The sequence below is a fragment of the Phascolarctos cinereus genome, unplaced genomic scaffold (genome assembly GCF_003287225.1).
Source record: "Phascolarctos cinereus isolate Bilbo 61053 unplaced genomic scaffold, phaCin_HiC Scaffold_7;HRSCAF=346, whole genome shotgun sequence".
Classification (NCBI taxonomy): Eukaryota; Metazoa; Chordata; class Mammalia; order Diprotodontia; family Phascolarctidae; genus Phascolarctos; species Phascolarctos cinereus.
In genome coordinates, this window is record NW_027556180.1 from 53,675,378 (window position 1) to 53,702,784 (window position 27,407).

The 27,407-nt window shown below is 40.3% G+C and overlaps 1 protein-coding gene and 1 long non-coding RNA gene across 2 annotated transcripts in view; one reads left to right on the plus strand and one right to left on the minus strand.

Moving 5' to 3' along the window:
- Positions 1–8,447: 8,447 nt before the first annotated feature.
- On the minus strand, positions 8,448–9,849 carry LOC110197243 (uncharacterized). The gene is made up of 3 exons (XR_002321433.2): positions 9,579–9,849; positions 8,976–9,083; positions 8,448–8,671 (listed from the first exon to the last, which is right to left on the minus strand). It is a non-coding gene; the product is annotated as an uncharacterized LOC110197243 (long non-coding RNA).
- Positions 9,850–9,862: 13 nt separating this feature from the next.
- PCOLCE2 (procollagen C-endopeptidase enhancer 2) overlaps positions 9,863–27,407 on the plus strand; it is an 83,442-nt gene continuing 65,897 nt past the window's right edge. The window contains exons 1-2 of the mRNA XM_020970971.2: positions 9,863–10,168; positions 11,578–11,686. Of these exons, the coding sequence (XP_020826630.1) occupies positions 10,083–10,168; positions 11,578–11,686 (195 nt within the window). The 5' untranslated portion in view covers positions 9,863–10,082. The remainder of the gene's footprint in view (positions 10,169–11,577; positions 11,687–27,407) is intronic.

Sequence of the window (27,407 nt, forward strand, 5' to 3'; positions counted from 1 at the left end):
CTTTCACCTTTTCCCACCTCACCAGTGTTTTGTTTCTGTCTACCTCCCCTGATCTGCCCTCCCTTATGTCAGTTCCCCCACCCCTTTACTTAATCTCCTCCCCTCCTTCTTCCCTGTCAGGTAAAATAGATTTATATATTCAATTGATTGTGTATATTATTCCCTCTTTGAGACAATATTGATGAGAGTAAGGATCAAGCAATATCCATTGCCAACTCTCCCATCTTCCCATTCACTGTAATAGGTCTTTCTTGCCTCTTCATGTTAGATAATTTATCCCATTCTACTTCTCCCTTTCTTCTGTGCCCTTTGTGCTCTTCTTTCTCATCTCTTAATTTTTTATGTGATTCCTCAAATTCACCTTATACCCATATCCTCTGTCTATGTATATTCCTTCTATCTATACTGTTAATGATACAGTTTTAAAGAGCTGCAAGTATCTTCCTGTTCAGGGATGTAAAGTTTAGTTCTATTGAATCCCTTATGTTTTCTTTTCTCTTTTTATGTTTCTCTTGGGTTTTTTGGAGATCAATTTTTTTTTAAATTCTGGTCTTCTTACGAAGGCTTGAAATCCTTCTATTTCATTGAATGACCATTTTTCCCCTTGCTGTATTACGCTTAAATTTGCTAGGTGGGTTACTCTTTTGGTTTTTTTTTTTGCTAGGCAATGGGGTTAAGTGACTTGCCCAGGGCACACAGCTAGTAAGTATCAAGTGTCTGAGGCCAGATTTGAACTCAGGTCTTCCTGACTCCAGGGCTGGTGCTCTATCCACTGTGCCACCTAGCTGCTCCAGGGTAGGTTATTCTCGGTTGTAGTCCTAGCTCCTTTGCCCTTCAAAATGTCATGTTCCATGACCTCTGCTCCTTTAATGTTGCAACCTCCAGATCCTGTGTGATACTGATTGTGACTCCCCAATATTTGACTTGTTTCTTTCTGGCCACTTGTAGTACTTTTTCCTTGACCTGATAGTTCTGAAATTTAGCTGTAATGTTTCTTGAAGTTTTTATTTTGGGATATCTTTCCTGAGGTGATCAGTAGCTTCTTTTTTTTTTAGCTTTTATTTAGTATTTTATTTCCCCCAGTTACATGTAAAAACATTTTTTAACATTAAATTTTGAAACTTTGAGTTCCAAATTCTCTCTCTTCCTTCCTCCCCACCCTCCCTCATTGAGAAGGCAAGCAATTCTATACAGGTTATACATGTGCAGTCATGTAAAACATATCCATAATAGTCATGCTGTGAAAGAAAACAGACAAAAAAACTCAAGAAAAATAAAGTTTAAAAAAGTATGCTTCAATCTGTTTTCAGACACCATGAGTTCTTTCTCTGGGGATGGATAGAATTTTTCATCATACATCCTTCAGAGTCATCTTGGATCATTGTATTGCTGAGAATAGCTAAGTTATTCACAGCTGATCACCTTACAATATTTCTTTCTACACACCGTACATTTCCCTTTGCATCAGCCCATGAAAGTCTTTCCAGGTTTTTCTGAGAGCATCCTGCTCATCATTTCTTACAGTACAATACTATACCATCATAATCACATACCACAACTTGTTCAGCCTTTCTCCAATTGATGGGCTTCCCCTCAACTTGTAATTCTTTACCCCCAGAAAAAATGCTTCTACAAATATTTTTATGCATATAGGTCCTTTTCCTTTTTTTTTAATTTATTTTTTATTTTTTTGGTTGGCTAGGCAATGGGGTTAAGTGACTTGCCCAGGGTCACGCAGCTAGTAAGTGTTATGTGTTTGAGGCCAGATTTGAACTCAGGTCCTCCTGAATCCAGGGCTGGTGCTCTATCCACTGCACCACCTAGCTGCTCCTCCTTTTCCTTTTTTTAAATCTCTTTTGGGATACAAACCAAGTAGTGATATTGCTAGGTCAAAGGGAATGCATGGTGTTATGACCCTTTGGACATAGTTCTACATTGCTGTACAGAATGGTTGGAATGAGTTCACAACTCCACCAACAATGCATGGTGGATTCTTTCAATGCCTATTTTGCCCTCTGGTTCCAGACCATCAGGGCAGTTTTCCTTGATAATTTCTTAAAAGATGTTGTCTAGGTCCTCCTTCTGATTATGTCTTTCAAGTAGTCCAATGATTCTGAGACAATAGTCTCCTCTGCATCTATTTTTCCAGATTAGTTGTTTTCCCAAGAGGTAGTTTACATTTTCTTCCATTTTTTCATTCTTTTTAATTCATGATATCTCAAAGAGTAATTAGCTTCCACTTGCTCAATTCTAACTTTTAAGGTGGTGTTTTCCTAAATTAGCTTTTGTACTTTCTTTTAACTTTGGCCAATTGTGCTCTTTAAGAAGTTGTTTTCTTCATTGAATTTTTGTACCTTCTTTTCCATTTGGCCAATCCTACTTTTTAAGCTGTTTTCCAGGCTGTTGGTTCTTTTTTCTTAATTGTCTTGCATCACTCTCATTTCTTCTATCTCTCTTATAAGATTTTTAAGCTCCTTTTTGAGCTCTTCCAGAAGATCTTTCTGGGCTTGAGACCACTTCCCATTTTTCTTTGGGGTTTTGCCTATAGGCATTTTGAAGATAGTTGTCCTTTTCTGAGTTTGTGTTTTGGTCTTCCCTTTCACCATAATAACTTTCTATGGTCAGATTCTTTGTCGTTGTTGTTTTCTGCTCATTCTTTTTTTTTTTCCTTTTTCCTTTCTTTTAAATTTGAAATATGCATTCAGGGCAAAAGAGGCACTGTCTCCTACTTCTTGTGTTAGTGGCTGCAGGTCCTGGCTGTTTGCCTGGTGCTGCACTGAAATTGCCCTGAGACCCACAGGGGACCCTCATGTCTGGTGCTATGCTGAAGGAGTAGGGTGGGGGCTGCTGGTGCTGCTGGAAGCCTTTGGGGTCTGGCAGCTTACCTGGTGCTGATCTGGGGTCCTAGTGGTGGTGTCTGGCATGTGCTGAGGCCCAGTGGGTTCTTTCACACTGAAGCACATGGCAGTCAGGCCACTGGAGGATGCCTGTTTGCCTGGGGCTACACTGAAGCATGTGGTGGTTCTTGGAGCTGGAGTTTGCCAGCTCTCCTGGCTATGCTAAGGCACATGGGGAGTTCTGGTGTTGGTATTTGCCTGCTCCACACACTGGGGCTCAGGACCTCCCAACGGTTTGCTAAGGTGGGGCTTGCTGCTGGTTTGCTGGGATGCTTTCTGTCCTGGGCTGCACTCCCTTTCACCTGAATGAGATGGATTTCTTGCCAATCCTCCAAGTTTATTAGGCCAAAAGATTGTTTTGCTCCATCTTTTTGCTGGTTCTGCTGCTCCAGGATTTGTTTTGGGGCTCCATTTTATGGTTGTTTGGAGGTGAGTATGGAAGAGTGGCAGGAGTTTACTGCTTACTCTGCCATCTTGGTTCCTGGAAGTCCAGAATTTTTATTTTAGTATTTAATTGGGGATTTTTAATTTGTTCTTTTTCTAGTTTTTTTAGTTTTATACCCAATTTATTGATCTGCTCTTTCTCTCTTTTATGATGTGTTAAGAGAAATAAATTTCCCCCTAAGTACTGCTTTGGCTATATCCTACAAATTTTGGTATATTGTGTCATTGTTGTCGTTACCTTTAGTGAATTTTTTATTGTTTCTATAATTTGTTCTTTTAACTATTCATTCTTTATGATAAGATTATTTAGTTTGCAATTAATGTTTAATCTATGTTTCAAAGACCCTTTATTGAATACAATTTTATTGCATTATGTTCCCAAAAGAATGTATTTAATATTTCTGCTTTTCTTCATTTGTTTGTGAGGTGTTTGTGTTCTAATATATAGGGGTTTTTTTGTGTGAAAAAGCAGAGAAAAAGGAAATCACCTTTCTATTCCCATTCAATTTTCTCCAGAGGTCTCTCATATCTAACTTTCCTAAAATTTTATTAATCTCCTTAATTTATTTCTTACTTATTTTATAGTTAAATTTATCCCATTCTGAGAGGGGAAATTTGAATCTCCCATTATATTTTGCTGTCTGTTTCCTCCTGTAACTCATTTAACTTTTCCTTTAAGAATTCAGGTGCTATGCCATTTGGTATATGAATGTTTGTTGTTATTGTTGTTGAGTCATTTCAATTATATCCAACTCTTTGTGACCCCATTCAGGGTTTTCTTGGCAAAGACACTGAAGTGATTTGAAGTTTCCTTCTCCAGCTCATTTTACAGATGAGGAAACTGGGACAAATGGGTTTAAGTGACTTGCCCAGGGTAGCACAGCTAGTAGGTATCTGATGCCAGATTTGAACTCAGGAAGATGAGTCTTCCTGACTTCAGGTTTGGCACTCTATCCACTTCACCACCTGTTTAGTATTGATATTACTTCATTGTCTGTAGTACCTATTAGCAAGATGGAGTTTATATAATTATCTCTTTTAATTAGATCTATTTTTGCTTTTGTTTTGTCGGAAATCATAATCGCTACCTCTGCCTTTTTTACTTCAGCTAAATGAAGTACAATAGGTTCTGCTCCAGTCCTTTATTTTAACTCCATATATGTTCTTCTGTTTCAAATGTGTTCTTGTATACAACATATTGTTGGATTCTGGTTTCTAATTGATTCTGCTATCTGATTCGATTTTGTGGGTGAGTTTATCCCATTCACATTCACAGTTATGATTATTAACTCTGTATTTCCCTCTATCCTCTTTATTCTTCTCCCTGTTCTTCCTCAAAAGTCTGTTTTGCTTCTGACCACTGTCTCCCTTAATCCTCTCCTATCATTTCCCTCTCTTTCTCTTATCCCCTTCACCTCCTACTTCTCTAAGTAATTAAAATGAAGATTTGGGATATGTAAATTTTCTATGGGTAAGATAGATTTATGTACCCAACCAAGTTTGTATGTGTAGATGTGTGTGTGTGTGTGTGTGTGTAATCTTCCCTCTTTGAACCAATTCAGATGGGATTGAAGTTCAAGCATTACCCACCCATCCACATTTCCCCCTCCACTATTAAAAGTTCTTCCTTGCATGCCTGTTTTATGTGATATAATTTCCCCCATTCTTCCTCTCCCTTCCCCCTTCTCCAAGTGCATCCTTCTTTCATACCCTTTTATTTTTTGAAGGTCATCCCAACATAATCAACTCACACCCATGCCCTCTGTCTATGCAGATTCTTTTACCTACCTGAATCGTGATACATTCCTTAAGATTTAGATGTGTCATTTTCTCATGTAGGAATATAAAGAGTTTAACTTTGATTTCTCTTTCATGTTTACCTTTTTAATTCTTCCCTTGAATCTCATGTTTGAACATCAGATTTTCTATTCAGCTCTGGTCTTTTCATCAGGAATGCTTGAAATTCCTCTATTTCATTAAATATCCATTCCCCTCCCACCCCCCCACAAAGGCTTATACTCAGTTTTGCTGGGTAGGTTATTCTTGGTTATAATCCTAGCTCCTTTGCTTTCCAGGAAATCATATTCCAGTACCTCCACTCCTTTAATATAGTAGCTTCTAAGTCTTGTGTGATTCCTTACTGTAGCTCCATGGTATTTGAATGGTCTCTTTCTGACTGCTTGCCGTATTCTCTCCTTGACTTGGGAGCTCTGGAACTTGGCTATAATGTTCCAGGGACTTTTCATTTCAGGATCTCTTTTAGGAGGTGATCAGTGGATTCTTTCAATTTGTATTTTGCCCTCTGGTTCTAAGACATTAGGGAAGTTTTCCTTTATAATTCCTTGAAATGGGATGTCTAGGCTCTTTTTTTTTTTTGGATAGTCTTTTTTGATAGTCCTAAAATTCTTAAATTATCTTTCCTTGATCCATTTACCAGGTGGGGCACAAATACTCCATATGAACATTTGGAATGGAGGTGTCTCTGAATTTACATATCTCACTTTTCTTTTGAGCTACCACAATTCTGCCTTGCTCACAGGGCATACAACTTTCTTTGATTCAGGCACACCAGGCTGGGCAGTCTTCTGCCAGTGTCTCCCTTTTCTCACAGTACTAAAGTTCTTCAGAGAGACCTCGAGAGTGTCCTTGTATCACTTCTTCTGACCTCTATGTGAGCACTTGCCTTTTGTGAGTTCTCCATAAAATAGTCTTTTAGGCAAACGTACTTTTGGCATCTGAGATAAGAAAAGACCTGTGTCTAGTATTATGTCTTGCCAGGTGATCTTCAGAATCTTCCTAGACATTCAAATGGAAGAGATTCAGTTTCCTGGCATGGCACTGGTAGACTGTCCAGGTATTACAGGCATACAACAATGAGGTCAGCACAATGGCTGTATAGAACTTCAGTTTAGTAAGCAGTCTAATATCCCTTCTCTCCCATACTTTCCTTTGGAGTCTTCCAAGGGCTGAGCTAGTTTTGGAAGTGTGTGTATCAACTTCATCATCTATGTGTCAATCTCTGGAAAGTATACTGCCAAGGCAAGTGAACTTATCCAAAACATTCAAAACTTCTCCATTTGCTGTAATCGATGGTTCCATATATGGATGATGCGGTACTGGCTAGTGGTGAACCTGTATTTTCTTGGTGTTAATTGTTAGGCCAACATTAACATGAGCAGTAGAGAATAAATCCATACTTTGTTGCATCTCATCCTCAAAGGCTGCATTGAGTGTACAATCATCTGTGAACAAAAGTCACATACCAAAAAAAGAAAAAAGAAAAATAATAAGAAAAATTTAAAAAAAATAAAACAAAAATAAAGAAAAAATTTTAAATAAAAAAAAAATTTTAAGTCACATACCAAATCTCCCTTCACTTTAGTCCTGACTTGCAGCATTTTCAAGTTGACTAATTTGCTGTCAGTGCAGTAGCTGACCTTGAAGTGTCTGAGGACAGATTTGAACTCAGGAAGATGAGTGCCACCTAGGTCTCCAAGACTTAGATGTGTTTGTAAGCATCATGGAAGGAGCCATTAGATAGGACAAGATCAAAGATTAGAGAAGTGGTGGGGATGATGGTGGGGGCAATCTGCAAGAGAAGACAAGGGGAAATATAGAGAAAGAAGTTTGGCCTTGTCTAGTATAAGGGCCACCTCATTATCTGATTGGAGTGAAGGTAGAGATAGGAGGAGATGGTTTCAGAGAGATATGAGATGAGGAAGAGAGGGGAGTGAAGGGGAAGGAAGAAATGGGATGGGAGACTAGAGGAGAAAAGACAAGGTTTGGAACAGGTGCTGAGTTGAGTGGGAAATGGAATTATGGAGGAATAGTAGGACTTCTTTGCTGTAGTGAGGACCCAGTTGAGATTAGTTAGCATAAATATAATAAAAGTGTTTATCATGATTTCATTCTGTCTTCCAATTCTGTTCAATATCACTTGAGTAGGTGAGAGGTGGGATGGTGGCAGGATTAATACAGGGTTCCAGGTTGGCCAGGTGAGATCTTTAAAGGACGAGGAAACAAGAAATTTAAGAGTAGAGTCAAACTGGTTCCCTCAGAGCTTCCTCGGAGATTCTTCTTCATACATAACTAATTCCCCTTTCAAATATATTTTATATATTATTTGATTTCTTCAAATTCCAGTTTGAACTGAATCATTTTAAAGACAGAGTTTTTCAAGATATTTAGGGTTTATAATTTTGGTCAGAGTTGAGATTCCAAGTAAAACATGTGTAACTAATAGCTAATATGGGTTTTAGTGAACTGCTCTTAAAAACATGTAATACATTTGGGGGTTTTCTTATGTCCCTTAATAGTAACAAAATGACCAGTGTTGAAAACATTGGATGACCAGGCACATTTGAAAAAAGAATCATGACTAAGAACATAATTTTGTAAATTAGTATATGTGGAAATGTTTACCGTTGGGCAATATTTATTCTAACTACATTGTTTTCAATACTTGAAAACAATTTTTATCTTGGATCCAAACTTATCCTGAAACATTCATTCTTACTGATATAAATTAGCATTTTTTAACTGGAAAACTAAATGGAGCAATGTTTTTTCTGTTTATGACTTTGAGCCCTAAATTTCACTGTTGTTATCTTAAATTATACAATCTCACTTGAAATGTGTACAAGATAAACAACCAGAAATTTTCCTCATTTAAAGACAAGTTTTTTGAGTTGGTTAAGGGTGTAAGCTTCAGAATGCAATGTGATTTGACAAAGTTCCTAGTGCATTTTTTTAAAATGTCATGCAGGGTGTGGTTCTTTCAGAGAACTGAATAGTTTTGCTTTTGTTATTTACTTGTTCCTTCCTTTTTATTTTTTTAAAAAGGTAATACAAACTAAACCCCATTGGGAAAATCTGGGACTCATATAAGTCCCTCCGTGTCCATGCCATCATAACTCAGAATTTTTAGTCTCTAGAGCTAATTATCTACTTCCTTCCTCTCCAGGAGTCTCATTTATGACCTTAACACTTGAAGCTTCGGAATTGGAAATCAATTTTTAATCAAGTGTGACTCATAACACTTAAGAAATAACTTTGAAATGTGAGTAATGTAAAGAATGCTACTTCTCCAGATGTTGGGGAAAAAAAGACAAGTGTTTATTGCACCAAATCAGAATGTCATTAATCATAAACATTGGTAAGACTTTTCAATAATCCATTTGAATGTGAATCCATTAAAAAAAAAAAGACAGTGAAGAAAAAAAAGCAAGTTGTAATCACCAGTCTGGCAGATTGTTCTTCACAGAAGCACTTGGGGCAAAGCCAGGAATGTCTGTACACGTTTTCACCAGCCTTTCATCCAGTGAACGACCCTTTTAACAGAAGAGGGCTCAATTTTAAAGTAATAATGTGACCTCTCAGGCAAAGGACCTTTTTTTTTTTTTAAGCAACGTTCTATGCTATTCAGGACCATCCCAAGCCAGGGGTTGCTACAGGCAGTTATAACCACCTTGGGAGAACACGATTGTTAAATTTTCAGTGTGACCATTTAATCCTTCCTTCAGTCTTTACAAATCAAGACTTAATTGACTGTTTTGTTGATTGTCTAGACTTAAGAAAGTGTTAATAATGCAGATTAAATTTTCCCTCTCCCCAGTTTGGTTGTTAAACATTTACCAGCGCGCTCTAGTATTGCGTTGTAAAAATTGCTTGATCTCAGCAGAAGTGGAGAAGAAAGTTCAAGGGATGAAGTCATCACCAGACTGGAGACCAGATGCCTGTAGGCTAATCATTAATCATGACAATAATAATAACTGGCATTTTCAAAGCACTTTCAGTTTCGAAAAATGCTTTATATCCATTATCTCATTTGAGCCTCACAACAACCCTGATCCCAAGGTTTGATGATTCTGATTTTGTCGCTATTATCTCGAAAGGCCTGCTTCTTCAGAGAGCAATTCACTGAGAAACTAATGGCCTGAAAATGCAATTACAAATCCCCACCCAGTAATCATCTGTCGCCTCCTTAGTCACCCTCACACCCTTTTTAAAAAAAATGAAACTATTGAAATGAAACGTTGGCTTAAAGTAACAAACTGAGCAGGCTTCAAGTAAAACTGGAGCTTGGATTTTTTTTTTCTTTGAGTAGGTGAATATGAGGAGATAGCGATGGAAAACTGAGCCTTCAGTTGGGCAAAGTCAGGAGGTCCAAATACCTTCCTTTAATAAAATGGCATAAAAATACACCTCCCCACCTTTTTCCCCAACTAAAAACCTCACCTTATTAAATTCCCACATATAAACAAGCTGTTATGTAGCGTGCTGCCAAGTCCATCTTCTGGCCTCCTTCAGTGGGATTTTCTTTTCCACACCCTATTGGGAAGTTTGAAACTCAGAGTTTGAGAAGAGTTTTGAGTCACGGAGATGGGGAAAGGAGGAGGAGGGGAAGAAGAGGAGGAGGAGGAAGAGGAGGAGGATCTGGTCGGGAAGGCAGCCTCCTCCTCCTCCTGCTGCCTGAGAACAAATGGTATATTCATCAGTAGTTTCTTGCTGCCAGAGAGACTCCTCGAGGGAAATTCGGTGTAGAGTCAGACTACACTACAACTCTCCCTTCAAAAGCCCTCCCCGCGGGCCCGAAAACCGTCTGCTCTATGTGCATTTAGTGGCCTCCCGGGTGTGAGTGAGAGTAAGCGTGTGCTTGCGCGCGTGAGTGCGTGTGTAAGTGAGTGTGTGTGTGTGTGTGTGTGTGTGTGTGTGTGTGTCCGCCTTGCGTCTCCATCAGCCATGAGAGGCGCCTCCGGCATCCGCTCCTGGCTCTGGCTGTTGCTGGCAGCCGCGGCTCAGGTCTCGGGGCAGCAACCACAGGAGAGGTAAAGAGCCCGGGGCAGAGGAGGCGCGTGGGGAGCAACGGGAGGATGGGGCTCCGAAGAGCAGCTGCCGCTCTCTGCCTCTGCTGCTGCTGCTACCATTGCTACTGCCTCCGCTGTTGCTGCTGCTGCGTGCCTGGGTTCCGAGGCGCACAGCCACTGCCCCACAGCCCCCGACCCTCGCGCGTTCGCCTTCCTCACTCTTCTAACTCACTGCGCCGGGAGCCCCTCTTAGCTTCCCTAGAGCCCCACGAGCCGGGTCGGTGTCCTGCCCGACAGCTCAGCTCTCAGCCCGCGGCATCTCTGCCCACCTCCTTCTGGTCCACCACCGCTTTCTCCAGAGCCTCTCACAACTGTGTGCCTAATTGGGCTTTCTTTCTCTGCCAGCGTCCCCAACACTGGCAATCTGGCAAACTCCCTTGTGCCTCGGCTCCGGCTCTGAGAGCCACTGCGGTTTCTGACTAAGCTCCTCTGCATTCGGCCCCCTCCTCTTCCCATCCCCCTTCAGCTTCCCTGAGTCCAGAGCTCTCTCTCACCCGGTAGACCCTCTCACTCCTTCCCACCCTTGGGCCACCTCCATGCTGGAGTAAGACACGCTTCTCTCCTGTCTCATTTCTCCTGTTGCCAGCAGCTGGTGATTATCATTAAACCAAATCCCCTCACCACTCCCGCTGTCCTCTCTCTTCTAAGTGGGGGTGCGGGGATCAACAGGGATTCCCTGATCCATGTGGCCACCTCTCTCTCTTTAATTTCCTTCTCTTCTGGGAATCTTTGCCCAGTGAGTGGTTTAAGCCCGGGGAAGCAACATAAGCTGGACGAGAGAAATTCTGGGCATCATACTGGGAGGTGAATTCATTTATTCCATGATCTCAAATTGTACTTGCTCCATTATGCTAGGGTTGAGAGTCAGGGTTTTGTCAAATTTTACCTGTAACCCACCTCCACCTCCACCACTATCCTTCTTTCCTCTAGGAAAATCTTGCTGATAGGAAAGCCTCTTAAAAAGGAGAGAGGGGGCAAATGTGCTTTGCTACTCTAAAAACAAACTACTCGTTAGCCCCTTCTTTTCTTCAATACGAACGGTAGTGACTGGGATTTTTTTTAAATGTCTGTGGAAATTAATTGAACATTGGACTTGATTTTTACTACTTGTTTGGAAAGCTGAATTATTCAGTTGCTTTTTCTAGCTTTGCTTTATCATGATTAGAACTGGCTGAATTGAAATGAATGCCCAAGAGGTAGTGTCTTTTAAAATACGTGTATGCATTGTGTGAATTTCCTTGTGTTTATTCATTCATTTGCATTATGAACATTTTCAAGGCTGGGATTAGTTATTGAATATAGACAATGTTGATAGGTTGTATTTCCAAGTGAAACTTAATTATTTTTTGTTGTTGTTTTAATCTTCCCAGACCCGTTTTCACATGCGGTGGCATTCTATCTGGAGAATCTGGACTTATTGGCAGTGAAGGATTCCCTGGAGTCTACCCTCCAAATAGCAAATGTACTTGGAAAATCACAGTAAGCATTTTAAATATTGTATTATTGTGATGCTGGGCTTCTGAAAACAAGGAAGAGTTGCTTTGTTTTCTCTCCAATGCCAGGATCTGTGCTGGGGTGGGGGGAGCGGAAGAGGGGGCAGACCTGGCATAGTGAAATGCTGAATTGACCTCAACTCTTTGGAAGATTATTAATACAAGTCCTGGTGCTCTCTCTTCGTAGAGACTAAGTGCATTATAAAGGGTATGTGATAGAGCTTTGAGGATTACCGGATAAATTTTTAAAGTAGAAGTGTTGCTCAAATCCCATCTCCACAATGCTCAATTTTCTGATGTAGTATTGGGAAATGAGAACGTCGGATTATTGAAAATGGCAACAGCATTGCTGTTTTTTTTTCTACTGTACCATAACCCTTCAAATTCATTGTGTTGACTTTGCTCCAAATAGATGTGAATGGGGAATAAGAATAACTGGCATTTATTTATAGAGAGGATCTCATTTGATCCCACTGTTGTTGTTGATGATGATGATGACATGTTCAAATCTTGTCTCTGCCATATACTGTCTGAGTGATGTTGGGTGAGTCATTTCACTTCCTAGAGTCTGTTTCCTCATCTATAAAATACTCTTAGTTGGCCTCTGAGAGCTCTTCCAGTTCTAGATCTAGAATCCATGGCCATGGGAAAGTCACATCACCTCTCTATCTGTAAATGAGGAGATTGAACTAGATGGCTCCAGCACTAAATCCTATAAATAATCCCATGAGGTAGGTGCTACTATTATCCTCATTTTACAGATGAGAAAATAGCCTGACAGAGGTTAAGGAATTTATCTAGGCTTATATGGGTGGTGTCTGAGGCAGGATTTGAACCCAGGCAGTCAGTCAACAAACATTTATTAAGTTCCTACTAAGTACCGGTCACTGTGCTGAACTATGGGAATACAAAGAAAATAAAAGAAAACACTCTTTGCTCTTAAGGAACCCAGGGCTTCCCGATGCCAACTTGAACATTCGTCCATTGTGCTATTCTTCTTCTGTCTCAAGGACAAAGGATAGTACCTCACCTTGGCATCTATGAGAAGGATAAAAAAAAATGCAGCATCCTACTGTTGAAATCACCAAAAAAAGGCAGGTATCAAAAAAAAGTGGAAGAAGAAACAATCTCAGCCTGATATGGTTGGGTTTTTTTTTATTTTTTAAAGGCATTGGTTGCCTGTGCCAGGGAAGCACAATGAGTATAATGTTGAGTCATGGTTAGATTCTGGAAAAACAGAGACTGAGGCAATGTAAAAATGTCTCATCTTTAACATCAGACCAAACACGGGGATTTTTAGTCATTTCCCCTTTTCTTTTGATAGCCACTGTATTTTTTTTTTTTGGTGGCAGAGTTTCATTCTAACAGTTACACAATACAGCTTACTGAATATTTTCTTCATCCAATGTAACTTTACTCACTAAAATAGACTGAATTAACACTGATCTCAGGATTGTTCATAAGGTGGAAAGACAGATTCTGCTCTTCACTTCTATAGAGGCCATAGCCTGCAAAGAGGCTTTTCACTGAAAAGGCTCCCTAGACAAGTGCCCTCCTATAAATAAACTTGTCTCTCATCCATTGTGGAGGTTTTACTAGACCTAGTTAAATGTCCTTCTGTGGTCAATTCTCTAGCTTGACAGGCTGTAAGAGAATCTACAAGATAGAAATAGGGAATATGAGAAAAAGACATGGTATCAGCATGCCAGAAAATGACTTGGAACTAAGCATTAATTGGAAATGTGATTCTGAGAAAAGCTTAAATGATGAAATTGTTATGTTTGCCTTGAATTGTTATTAAATGTGTTAAATGTTAAGAACTAAGTGGCAAAAAGTGGATGAGAAAAATTAAATTGTGCTTTGAAGTGTTAGTGTGGTTAGTAAAGGAACTCTCCTTTGGAACAATTACAGACAAAAAGATCTAGCACCTTAAGGTCTGCAAAATGTCTTACAAACATTTGATCCCCATAATAACTCAAAATAAGTATTACCATCTCCATTTCTCAGATGAGAAAACTGAGTCTTAAAGCTATTTAAGTGATTTGCCCACAATCATAGAGCTAGCTAATGTCGGAAGCAGGATTCTAATCCAGGTCTTTTCTAAATCTAAGAAGAGCTGTTTCCATTAGGCCACTGATGCTTCTCTAGAGAAAGGAAGTAGAATTTGATGTTGCATCAACATCTGAACACGAGAGATTCTGCTGGAGAGGTAGCTTTGGGGTGTGGGGGTGGTGGGATAGACACCCTGCTTTGTGAAGATGGTTTATTTTTTCACAGCCAGTGGGTGAGGTGGCAGGGTGCCCTCTCCTCACAGTATGCTTCAGTGTCTGTAACTAGCTCAAAATGTTTTTAAAATATTTCCATTTGCTATTAAAAGAATCATTGCAACTATGCCTACACTTCTATACAAATTACTTGGCCCATAGGATAAATGGAAGAAAAAAGAAAAGGAAGGAAGGAAAAAGGAAGGAATGGAGAGGAAGAAAGGAAGAAAAAAGAAGGAAGGAAGGAAAGAAGTAAGAGAAAGGAAAGAAGAAAGGGTGGGAAAAGGAAGGAATGGAAAAGAAGGAAGGGAGAAAAGTGAAGGAAGAAAGGAAGGAAGAAAAAAGAATAGAAGGAAGGTTAATTAAGCACAGATACAAAAGTAAAGATAGTGTCTGCATTCATGGAGTTTACAGTCTAATAGGGAAGCATTCTAATGGGCCAAGAGCAGAGCAAGTAACTTGCCCAAGGTCACTGAGTGAGTTCTTTGGGAGAGCCAGAACATGAATCCAGATATTCTGACTCCGAATCCAAGATTCTTTCCACTCCATCTCACTGTCACTCTAAAAGAATACAGTTGTGTTTTTTACAGTTCAGACAAGGTCAAACCCACTTAGTTAAGGACATTGGAGTGATTGCCAAACAGGAATCCTCTTTCAAAGATACGGTAGTTTGAGAATGCCTGAGGCATGTAGTACAAATAAGTACACAAACTGCTTTTTAGAAGACCAAAAAAAAAAAAAGCTTTGAAGTGAGTGTTTGATTTTAGCCAGTAAAGTTTGTGCTCTATCAAAAGGACATCACTTTGATTTCTTGCTATAAAAACAGCTGCTCTACTCTGAGAACAGCAAGGAGAGTTCAGTACATGCTCTTGGTTACTGTTACAGCCTTGGCAGCCCTGAGTCACAGGGGTCCTCATTGATACTGGCTCACTTGGCTGCCACAGAGGACTCAGCTGGGCAGCTTTAATTTTCTGGATAGCTCTAATGTATTTGTAACTCTTCAGTTCAGTTCAACAGGCATTTATTAAACCCCTAATACATGCAAAGCACTGTCCTTGGTGCTGTGGATACAAAACCAAACCAAATCCCCAACAACAAACGGTCCCTTCCCTTAAGGAACTCACTTCCCACTAGAGGATTACAGTACGTGCACAGATAAGGAAACACAAAATAATTGGAGATGAGACAGAACACTAGGGACTAGGTGGATTAGGAAAGATTTCTTGTGGTAGGTGGGCACACGAGCTGAATCTCAAAGGAAGGTAAGGCACTTAAAAGGAGGTAAGGAGGGAGTGCACACCAGGCTTGTGAGAAAGCCTATGCAAAAATGGGAAGTGAACTACTGAGTTTATGGAGGATCCGATAGACCTCTTTGGCTAGGGCACAGAGGTCATGAAGTCTGGAAGGTAGGGTAGAGCAAAAGTGCTTTCAAAGTCAAGTTTTTGTTTTCTCCTGGAAGTAACAGAGAGCCGCCGGAGAATTTTTAGCAAAAGAATAACATGGTCAGACTTGTACCCTAGGAAAAGTATTTTGAAGGATGTGTTATTGGGAAGATGTCTTGATTGGAGAGAGAAAAGACTGGGCTCAGAGAGACTAATTAAGAAACTATTACAATGGTCCAGATGAAAGGTAATGAGAACTAGAATGAAGGAGGTGGCCATGGGAGTGGAGATAAGGGGACAGAGTTACAAGATATGCTGTATGGTAGATTCAGCAAGACTTGACAGTTGACAATTGATTAGCTATAGGAGGGAATGTGAGGGAGAGGGAAGGGTGAAGGCTGACTCCAGGATTGTAAACATGGGGACATAAAGGGGAGTGAGGTTCCATAAGTCAGAGGATAAGGTCAGATGGGTATCTAGTTCTCCTTTTCTGTCTCCTCAAGGTGGGTCCATATATGCTCCACAGTAGCAAATGCGAGGGGAGAGGGTTTGAAATCTTTCTATCCATAGCTCCTCTAGATTCTGGGGAAATAGATGGAGTAATAGATTCAGGTACAGCTTTGCACAGGGACATGAGTTAATTTTGTTTTCCAAGCATTTATGAATGCAGCTGGGAAATGGTAGCAATAACTTGGAGACCTAGAAGATGCTGGCTGTTGCTCCCACCAGAGGTCATGCCTCCCAACACAGCCAAATGCTTCTGTTTGCTGCCATACAAGTGATGTCACTATAGAGCAACTTAGTTGAAGACTGTATCCTGGCAGGTTGGAGCCCCCTCATTCAATTATGTTGATAATAATTACTCGTTTACAGAGTGCTCTAAAGTTTACAAAGTGTTTTTCTTAAATAACATACCAAAAAATGACTACAGCAGGGTGAAAATAACAAACAGAACTTAATGTTCCATAATTATGATGAAAAAACCCAACCACAAAGGAGAGAAGAGAAAATGTACCTCCCTCTTCTCTTTACCGAGATGGAGAACTATGGGCATCAAATACTATGTATACTGTCAGACCCGGATAATTGGCTAGTTTTGCTAAACTCCTTCCCGCTCCTCTCTTATTTTTTCTTTTCCTTTTTTTCTTCTTTGTTACATGGCATGGTTCTCCAAAGATGAGGGAATACTTTGGAAATGATGATGGTACAAAAACAAAATATCACTCACATTTTTTTAAAGGGAAAAAAGCACACAAAATATTTTCTTCACAACGGTCATGTCAAGTTCAGTAGTATTTCCTCATCCTTTTTTATAGCTCAGTAAACAAAGGTTTGGAGCAGCTAGGTGGTGTAGTGGATAGAGCACTGCGCTTGGAATCAGGGAGCTTCATCTTCATAAGTTCAAATCCACCTCAGATACTTACTAGCTTTGGACCCTGGGCAAGCCACTTAACCCTATTTTGCCTCAGTTTCCTCATCTGCAAAATGAGAAGGAAATGGCAAACCCCTCCAGTATCTTTGCCAAGAAAACTCCAAATGGGGCCTGAGGAGTCTGAAATGACTGAACAACACAACAGTGGTTCAGGAGGCAAGATGGCAGAGTAAGGAGAGGGCCAGCCAGCCTTGGAGTCAGGAAGACCCCAGGCCAAGACCATGAACAAATCAATCTGCCTCTCAGACTCCTAGACAACTGCCTAAGGAGTTTCCACAAGGGAAGCTCCCCACGTTGAGTTAATCAAAGGTCCAGACCAAAATAAACAAACGAAAAGGCTTGAGCCTCCAAGAAGTTAAACGATCACATTTCATTTACATAGCAGTTTTTTTATAAACTCTATAATTTTTCTGACCTTCTGAAAAAACCCTTTAGGTTTCCTTGGGATATTGGTAGCCAGGGTTATTTAATTCGTGATGCTTACAGGGAAATGAGTTATGCAGGGACAGGACTAGATCATTCTATCCCCTAGACTTGGATGGCCCTGGCTATCCTTAGCTAGTACAGATTTATGATGCCAAATCTTTTCCAAAGGTGCCAGGTGATCTTGAGGGTCAGGAAATATTCCATTGATCATACCACCATTAATTTATTGCAGAATCTTGGGCAAATCCTTTCAGATTTGCATGCATTGGTTGTCCCATCTCTAAATTATTCACTTGCTGAGCACGTTGCTAAAACGGGGAGCATTATATTTGCCTTCTTTACATAAGAGGAACAACATTCTTTTTCTCTTGAACAGAACTAATATGAGTAAAATAAGATCTAGCTGCTCCATGCTTGTCCAATCAACACTATTCAGAATAGACTTGCGTGATAGTCATGTCAGCTGAATTGTGTTTATAGCAACTATGCAAATTAGATTGATTCAGATGCCTGCAGGCTTCTTATTAAGATGGCAACAGGCAAATAAGAATTTTAATAAAATAGATTACACAGCCTACCACTGAATCAAGTGGGGTTCCTGGAGCAGCTATTGATTTTACTATAGCTGGTGTGACGTTGGCAATGACGACCAAAACAAATAAAAGATTATGGAATCATAGATTTAGAAGTGGAAGGGATCTTAGAGATTTATTCATTCTATAAGCATTTATTAGTACCTGTTAAATGCAAGTCATCCTGCTAGATACTGGGGACACAAAGACAAGATTTTAAAAAAATTCCCCAAGGATCTTATATTCTACAGAGGGTATGTGCCATTTATACATATTAAATAGGGTAAGATAATTTGAGGAGCAAAAACATTAATGGTTTAGGATGAGAGTCCTTCATGTGGTATCTGTGGATTTTTGTCTAATACTTTAATATTTATAAATCAAATTATTATGTTAACATTAAATTATATTTCAAATTAATGTTAATAATTGATTTGATATTTTATAAGTGTATATCAGTATAAAAGTTTTTCTTTGTAGTCTTATGTATGTAGTCTTTATTGTATGCATTTAAAAATATTATTCTGAGAAGGGGTCCATAGGCTTTCCCAGACTGCCAAAGAGGTCAATGACAAAAGGAAAAGGTTAAGAACTCCTGGCTTAGGGATCAGGAAAGACTTGAACCTTGAAGGAAGTAGAGTTCAGGGAAGGAGGATACTCCTGGCATCCCAGACAGCCTATGAAAATTCATGGTGGCCAGAAATTATCTATTCCAATTTCTTGATATTATAGATGAGGAAAATGAGGCCCAGAGTTACTAAATGACTTGTCCAAAATAACACTGGTACTGAATGGTAGAAGCAGGATTTGCTCTGAGATCCTCTGAATCCAAAACCAAAGTTCATCCTACTTTTCCCAGCCTTAGTAGATGTAGACCTGACTCACTTACAAGTCAGGTTTAAAAATTAAGTGCATATGATAAATCTAGTGACAATAAGAGTTATAATTTAACATTATTTGTCAGAAAGGGAAGGCATATAGACATTTTTTCCGTATCTAAATTGCTCTATGAAGCAAATTTAGCAAAGAAAACAGACTGAATAATTTCAAAGTAAAACAAATGAAGCAGCAATTGGCATGTTCAGAAGATAATGAGGATGTCTAAGGTCTGACTCTCAAGATGGTGGCTAAAGTAGGGGGAGGGTTGATGGAGGATGTGAACTGAGAGGCCTGAGTGGTAGAAAGGTGATAATAATGTGCTGATGTCACCTCACCAAGAATAGGAACAGCTGGATGTGCAGCCAGGAGAGATGTGGGCTTTAATCTCACTTCTGATATTAACTAGCTGTGTGACCCGGGGCAAATCAATTCCTCTCTCTGAATATTCCATGTCCTTATCTACAAAATAGGAAGATTACAATTACTCTAATACTTCCCTCCCAGGGTTGTGATGAGGAGCAAATGAAATATTGTGTATATAAAAGGGCTTTATAATAAATGACAGATTTTATGATTATTACAATGTCACACCATTAGTTCCTTTGGAACTTCATCTTTTTAAAAATTTTTATTTTTAATTTATGGAACGAGACAAGCATTTCTATAACATAGTACAATAAAAAAGATGATTGCATATGAAACTGCAAAGCTACCATGCACAATATACAACAGAATTATCCTGTCATCTTTCTAAAGTTGCTTAATTAAACAATTGTAAATTCAATTCAAATTGAAATTCAAAATCTCTAGTCCCCTTGATTTTCGGTGATCTGATGCTCTTGTGTGTTAAAGTCATTATCCTGCTTCCATCACATTCTAACCTGTGGCCTATATCACTGTAGAAAAGGGGCCGGGGCTCACGTGGGTCAGGTTCAGTCTTGAGGGCTTCTCAGCAGTCATATTTATTGTCTCCTGTCTACTCAAGGTTTTTCCAGAGACATTAGAATTTGACATATCTCACATAGCTTCCATATAAACACAAAAATTAACACAATATTAAATTGGCAGCTAGGGAGCATAAGGAAATAGAGTTTTGGACTTGGAATCAGGAAGACTTTAAATTAAAATTCTGCCTCAGACACTTGTCAGCTGTGTGATCCTGGTCAGGTCACTAGCTTCCACATCTGTAAAATGGGGATGTTGTAATAACATCTATTTCACAGGATTGTAGTATCAACTGAGATAACATATGTAAAGTACTTTACAAACCCTAAAACACCATATAAGCATTATGATATTGTGACAACATAGGTTAGGCTTTTTTTTTTTAAAGGACTTGCCCATGTTAACCAGATCAGAGCCAGCCTCTAACCTGTGAGTGGCCAGAGCTGCACAAAGCAGCCTAGAGGCAGAAAAATCAGGACACAGAAGTTCAATTTCAAAGTGAGAAATGCTTATAAACAGAAGTCCTCCTGAGGAGAAGAGTTTAACATACTAGGGCAAGGAAGTGCTATATAAATGAAGTGGGCTGGACCATGACATAATTATGCATAGCCGTTTCCACAGCAGGTTCATGCATGGACAATGCCAGCGTTCCTGGGTCCTGTGGGAACAGTCTCCAAGGTGATTGTCTCACAGACACAAACAGAACCAGAGTTAGCATGGCCGGAACAGGCGTGCAGTACCTGGTTTGGTTCACTTAGCTGTTGCATGAAACAGGGATTGTGAGCACATCAAAAGGTGTGATAGATGGCTCTCAAGCACCTGGAAAATATGGAGGGCAATGAACACCTGGTGCTGGTGAAAGCAATACATTTTGCCAGAGGACAAGATCATACAGAGTGCAAAGGATGATTGTTATGCCAAGCTGAAGGCACCACCTACTTGCTGGTCTTTAGCTCTGGGGGACAGGATGTCTCCAAATATCTTGATACCCACAAATAGTCAAAATAACTTCCCTTCCCTCTCTTCCCTCTCTGCCTTTCCCTCAGGAACCTATACAGTCCTCCAGACTTGTAAGACTACCTTGGGTATGCTACCTCATCCCCTTGCAAGAGGAAAGAACTCGAAATTGTTAGGGAGTCAGGAAGACCCTGCAGTCCGTATGACTTACATTACCAGCAAAGGGAGCCATCTGGGCTATTGTTCCAAATTGTGGCTCTTTGGTGGGCAGATCCTACGTTCCTTCACATCTCTGTCTAATATAGGCCACTTTTCTCTTGGGTACTAAAGGATTCCCTGGAGTGAGTCCCTAGCATATAGACCCTCTCCCCTCTATCTTTGACCTTCTCCAGAAGAAACTCTTGTAGGCTCAGGTATGTGAATTTTATTAGGCATGAGGGGGTCGATTCAATGTTCCTCCTTGATGCCAAAGCTAATAAATTGAGTCAATGCCAAGTCTATAGGGCAATAAGGACCCAGGAAAAGGGAAATATATACCTTGTCAAAGAAACTCAAAGGGGAAAAGGAGTTTATCACACTCCTTCTAGGGGTAGTCATTTATTTCCTAGAGCAGTAAAGCTATAACTAGGGTAAGGTGATCAGGGATTTGTCCCAGCACTCTGAATTTAAAGAATGCTGACAGTACTTGTGGTCCTCCAGCAGCATGGAAGCAACAGAGCTTAGCTTCTAGTTAGCAAGGATAATTAGTGTAAGAGAGGATCGGGTTGTTTCTTCCCCTTCTCCATTGACTTTCCCCACCATGGAACAGTGTCTTAGCTGAGGGGTCCTTGGCCTGGACACTACTCACAGTGTTTGCCTCAAGCACAAAAACTCCCATTTATGTCTCTGTCCAACATTGTCTTGTTCAATTTAAATGGCACTGACATCCAGTCCAGAGTAATACTTACTGGACTGAAAGCGTGCTAATGTTCCCTTCATCTGTCCATTCACCCCATTTAGTCATTTGTGAGCTGATGGTCAAATAAGATCCAGTCTTTGCAAGGTGCCTGGAAGGAGGTGCTTAATAAATGCTTGTTGTCTCGTCTCAAAATAAGATCGGCTTTATCTGCATGCAGTCATGAATCCAGCCAGAAACTTGGCTCTTAAGTCATTTGATTATGCTCAAGGGCATAGTAATTGGGTCCGAGCTCACAGTAAGTATTCCTCCTTGCTTTCTATGACCACAGCGAAGGAGATAGAGGGGAGGAATGTTGGCCTTCACCACAGATTTCCTGGCCACAGCTGCACTGGAGAATTTAGAACTATGCAAAGATTGGAATTTCAGTCTTGACTGAGGTTTGGGCTTTTTTTTCCCTTTAAAACGTGCATATATTTTCATTATAAGAACTATTTTCAGAAGCTTAAATAGTGCTCCACACTGCTTGTCCCAACCTCATTAATTAATATCTGATTCACAAACAAAACTGAACATAATTAGCAGAGAAATTCTCTTTGATCTTGGGAATTGTTTATCAGAGAGGGAACAAGGTAACTCCAGCTTTTCTTTAAAAAAAAAAAAAGATTCAGAGATTTGGTGGCAATGAGATTGAATCATAGACAATCCCTAATTGATATTCATTGTATGGTCTGGGCAAATTAAAAGATGAGTTAAAGACTGAAAGATAACCTAAAAAGAAATGGAAGGTTTTTCTACCAAGGATCCAAAAGCATGGACTTATGCCTGCTGGCTTTTAAGGAGAGCCTAATGCTTTTTTTTTTTAATTTATAAAGAATGGAAGGAATGAAGGAAGGAAAAAAGCATTTATTATGCATCTGCTTTATGCCAGGCACTGTGCTAAATGCCTTACAAATATGATCTCATTTGATCCTCACAACAACCCTGGGAGGTAGGTGCTATTATTATCCCCTTTTTACACATGAGGAAACTGAGGTAGGCAAAGTTTAAGTGACTTGCCCAGAGTCACACAGCTAATAAGTGTCTGAGGCCAAATTTGAACTCAGAGCTTCCTGACTCCAGACCCAGTGGTCTAATTACTGAACTACCTAGTTGCCTCCAAAATTATAAAAAAAAAAAAGTAAAATAAAGCAATTTTTTATTGACTCCTCCGTTTGGGCTACTTGTACATTCAATGCTGTCCTCAGGCCCATGTCCAGAAAATGACTCATGGAGAAGACAAATGGAGAAGGACATGGTCATAAAATCCTCAATAAGTTTCTCAAAGTGAGAATCTCTTTCTGCACTTAATGAAAGTGATTTCTTGCATGCACAGGGCAAAGGGTGCCAGGCTTCAGGTTTGAATCTCCTTTCTGAGGCTTACTGGATGCATGATCCTGGGCAAGACATTAACTTCTCTGGGCTCTAGATATTTGGGGATTATATACTACCTGCAGTATGGCGCTCTCAGATTTGTGGTGAGGATCATAGGGAAAGGCACATATATCAAGAGGCAGCATAGGTTAGTAGGAAGGGCAAAGGATTCAAAGTCAGGGAATATGGGTTCCAATCTCACCTCTGCCACTTCCTCTCTGAGTGACCTCAGATGAGTCACTTACTTTTGGCCCACCTACCAAGTCCTCCTGGTGAATCTCTTCCACTCACTCCATCCTTACATTGCTCATCTTTAAAACCAGCAGGGAGGGACTCACCTCACCCCAGGACTATCAAAGTTGCCTTCTTGCCTCATCTCTCCCCACTCAGTCCACTCCAGTGGCCACCGAAGTGATTTTCTCAAAGCACAGGTAGACCACATCGCCCCTCAACAAACCCTGATGGCTCCCTATTCCTTATGGCATCAAAGATAAAACTCTCTGTTTGGCATTTCAAGTTCTCCATAACCTGCCCCCTTTGCACCTTTCCATTTTTCTCCCACTTGACTCCTGTCTTCAAACCTTCTGATCCCACTACAATGTTGTTCTTTTACACAGCTTTATCTCTCCTGTCTTTGGAGACATTTGGGCTATCCCTCGTGTCTCAAAATGCTCACCCTCCTCACCACTGCCCGACAGTTTACCTGGCTTCCTTTGAGACTTGGCTGAAATCCCACCAGTGACAGAAGGCCTTTGTTTCCCCATCCTTCCCTCTAAGACAACCTCCCATCCTCTCTGTCCATATCATGGATGTACCCAATTATTTGCATGTTGTCTCCCCTATTAGAATAGAAGCTCTTTGAGGGCAGAACAGTGTTTTTACCTTTTTTTTTATCCCGAATGCTTAGCATACTGCCTACCACGTAAGCACCTTATTAATGCTTATTGACAGACTGACTAAAGTTCCTGTCTAGCTCTCAAAATATCCATTATTATTGTCAGTATTTCTACAGTAATACAGTACAAATACAGTAATACAGTAATACAGTACAAAGATAACATCCATTAAGTCCAGTATTAAAGGCAATAGAAATGAGAAAGCACTTAATAGACACAAAAAATCAATATTTAAATGCCTAAGGTATTTAAAGCATCGTTCTAGGCACTGTACAAAGTTTATATAAGACACATTGCCTGCCTGCATGGAACTTATAGTCTAGAAATGAAAAGAGACAAACACAAGTAACAATGATACACAATATTAATTTTAATGAATGAATGAATGAAAGAGCTGACTATGTACCACTTACTGTACCAAGCACTGGGGAAGCATATACAAAAACGAACCAACCCCTGACCCCAAGGAGCTTACATTCTAAAGGGGGAAAACAATATTATTTCTAGGGGAAAGGTAGGGGAGAAAGGACACTTTGATCTGGAAAATTAGATTGAGTAGAGCCAATAGGGAGCCGATCCACACATATCTTCCAGGAGTAAGGTAGGACAGGTTTGATCATGGTTCCAGCACTGGAGAGTAGGGAGGTGAAGGAGGCTGAGGGAAGAGCCCAGAGTCAGGGTGGATGGTGAGAAGGAGGCTGATGAGTATAGCTGGGCTGCTCTGAAATAGTCTGCCAGGCGGAGTAGTCACCAGGCAGGACAGCAGAGCCCCAGGGCTCTGGATGGAAAGGTTAAATCTTTTAAAGTCTGGTCTTTGCTTCAGGTGGCAAGCTGAGTAGAGAGTGAAGTAGGGAATTTGAGAAGGGCAATACTACATGCTATAGGAGATCTGTGCGGAAAGGTGTTAGATAGCAGGTCCGGGAGATCAGAAAGGGCTTCACAGAAGAGGTGCCAGTTCGAGTTGGTCTTTACAGGTGAGGGGAGGAATCCAAGAGGCCAAGAGAAGGAGGGTGAAGGACCTTCTGGCTGTAGGGGAGAGCCTGAGCAAAGCTATGGAGAGCACAGAGTATGTTTCAGGCACAGAGAGTTGGCCAGTTTCACTAGAATACAGAGTACATAGAAGTTAGTAACATGAAATCAGGTTAGAAAGCCAAGGTGTTACCTAGTTGTGGAAAAACTTGAATGCCAAACAAAAGAAGCTCAAGAGTTTCTTTGGCAGGTGATAGAAAGCCCCTGAAGATCTTTGCACAAATGAGTGGTGTGATCAGATCTATGCTATAGATGAACTTGGCCCATGGTATTGAGGATGGACTGAGTGGAAGAAGTGAATCAGGAATACCTGCTAGAAAGCCAGGGTTCAGGTAGGTAGCTGACAAAGACCTTTACCAGGATGATAGCTTTAGGAATAAAGAGCAGAAGAAGAATGTGAGATTTGCTGTGAAGGTAGAATCATCAGGATTCAGTAATAGGTTAGATGTAACAAGTGCCCTCATCATCTGGCTTTAAGAAAAAAGACATATAATTCCAGACTCTCCTCAGGTCCCTGAAGGGAGAGAAAGATTTGGGGCAGGAATTGTCCTGTAAAGCAGACAGCACCTCGGTCATGTCCCCATCCCCCAGTTTGCCACACTGTAGACTTCAGGGAACTATCATTTGGATAAGATCTAGAATACTTTCTCTTTCTTGAGCCAAGTTACCCTGCTCCCAATGAAGGAGCTTCTTCAGTCTGTGCTGTCTGGTATACATGTAAATCTTCTCTGGTTTCTGTTTTGCTATTAACTTGAATAAATGAGTTTATTTGCTATTTTCTATGTGTGTTCATTTTAGAACTGACATTTGATGGGAAGGGAGCAAGTCTTGGCTATATAGCTTGGGATACTCTTTTCCCATCAGGGAAGAGTGATTAGGAATTCAGCTTGAACCTATACATTTATTTCCTCTATACTGATAATATATAGAGGGATCAATAAATCTAATAGTCAATAAACATTTATTAAGCACCTACTATGTACTGGGCACTTACTGAGTGCTTAAGATACAAAAAAAGGCAAAAGGTAGTCCCTGCTCTCAAGGAGCTTACAATCTAATAGACATAATTTTATCCTGGTGCCCTTTCTCATAGGAGAGCAGGCAGAGTGGCCAATTTGTGGTCCCAACCTCTTACTCTCTTCCTGGAAGGAATCCAAGTCTCCCTTGGGTAAAGATGGTTGGAAGAGATTCTAATGAAATCTATTCATACCTCCTTCAGAGTCACATAAAGAAAGACCTATGTGGGCACACAAAATATACATAGTCAAAACAGCACCTAACACAGCCCATCCCTACCCTCTTGCAGTGAGGCTTCAAGATAAAGAGCTAAGTCATGGGAGAGAAAGTACAAAAATAACCTGGAGAGGAATGAAGAGCTGGCTGGCCTGGGAATGCTCCTTAAAATGTGGTTTGAGGGAAATTAATATTATCTTATTATATTAGCAGGTAGGGCAGCTAGGTGGCACAGTGGATAGAATGCCAACCTTGGAGTCAGGAAGACTCATCTTCCTAAGTTCAAATCTAGCTTCAGACATTTTCTAGCTGTGGGACATTGGGCAAGTCACTTAACCCTGCTTGCCTCAGTTTCTTCATCTGTAAAATGAGCTGGAGAAGGAAAGGGTAAGCCACTCCAGTATCTTTGCCAAGAAAACCCACATGGGGTCACAAAGAGTTGGACAGGACTGAAAGATGACTGAACACCAATACAATTAAAGAAGCATTCTAATTAATCCCTCTTCACATAGCAAGTCCCAAATGTTAAATTTATGACTGGTACACCCGTGACCAAAATTAAATGGCATGGGGATTTGTGGATTAGCACAGTGCCTGGCATGGAGTTGATGCTATATAAATACTTATTCCCTTCAAAGGGATAGGGACTGGATCTGTGATTTCATTTGCGTAGGAAACTTCCTTTATCAATGCAGGTTGGCACCTTCTCTGCAATATAGAGGTTTAGAGAGTTGCCTAGACCACTGAGCTCAGTGACTTGGCCTGGGTCATGCCCAATACGTATCAGAGGCAAAGTCTTCTTACATTAAAGACCAGGTCTCTGTCCATTAGACTTTTCTTCCTCTATCCTTCAGAGCACTCAATTCTTAAAAATAAAAACACAGCTATTTCCTTTGTTAGTTAATACAAAGCCGGATCTAAGGGTTCTGGAAGTCTCCCCTGCCCCCAAGTATGTGGTGGGACCCAATATTAATAACCCTTTCATTTCATATCATCCTGTTTGGGAATTAGAGTCATGCTATTCTAGTAAATGATTGAATAAGTGATATTTTTTTTTTTGGCTAGGCAATGGGGTTAAGTGACTTGCCCAGGGTCACACAGCTAGTAAGTGTTATGTGTCTGAAGTCGGATTTGAACTCAGGTCCTCCTAAACCCAGGGCCGGTTCTCTATCCACTGTGCCACCTAGCTGCCCCAATATATTCTTTAGACAAGGGTATTTTCCTGCTTCCACTGAGATCATTACACATTCTAATCATTCAGAATTGTGCTCTGAATCAATTTAGTTAAATTTAACAACATTTCTTAAATATCTACTATACGCAAAGGAGATATGGTAGGCTCTGTGAATACAAAGACAAGAACATGACTGCCCCAGACCTCAAG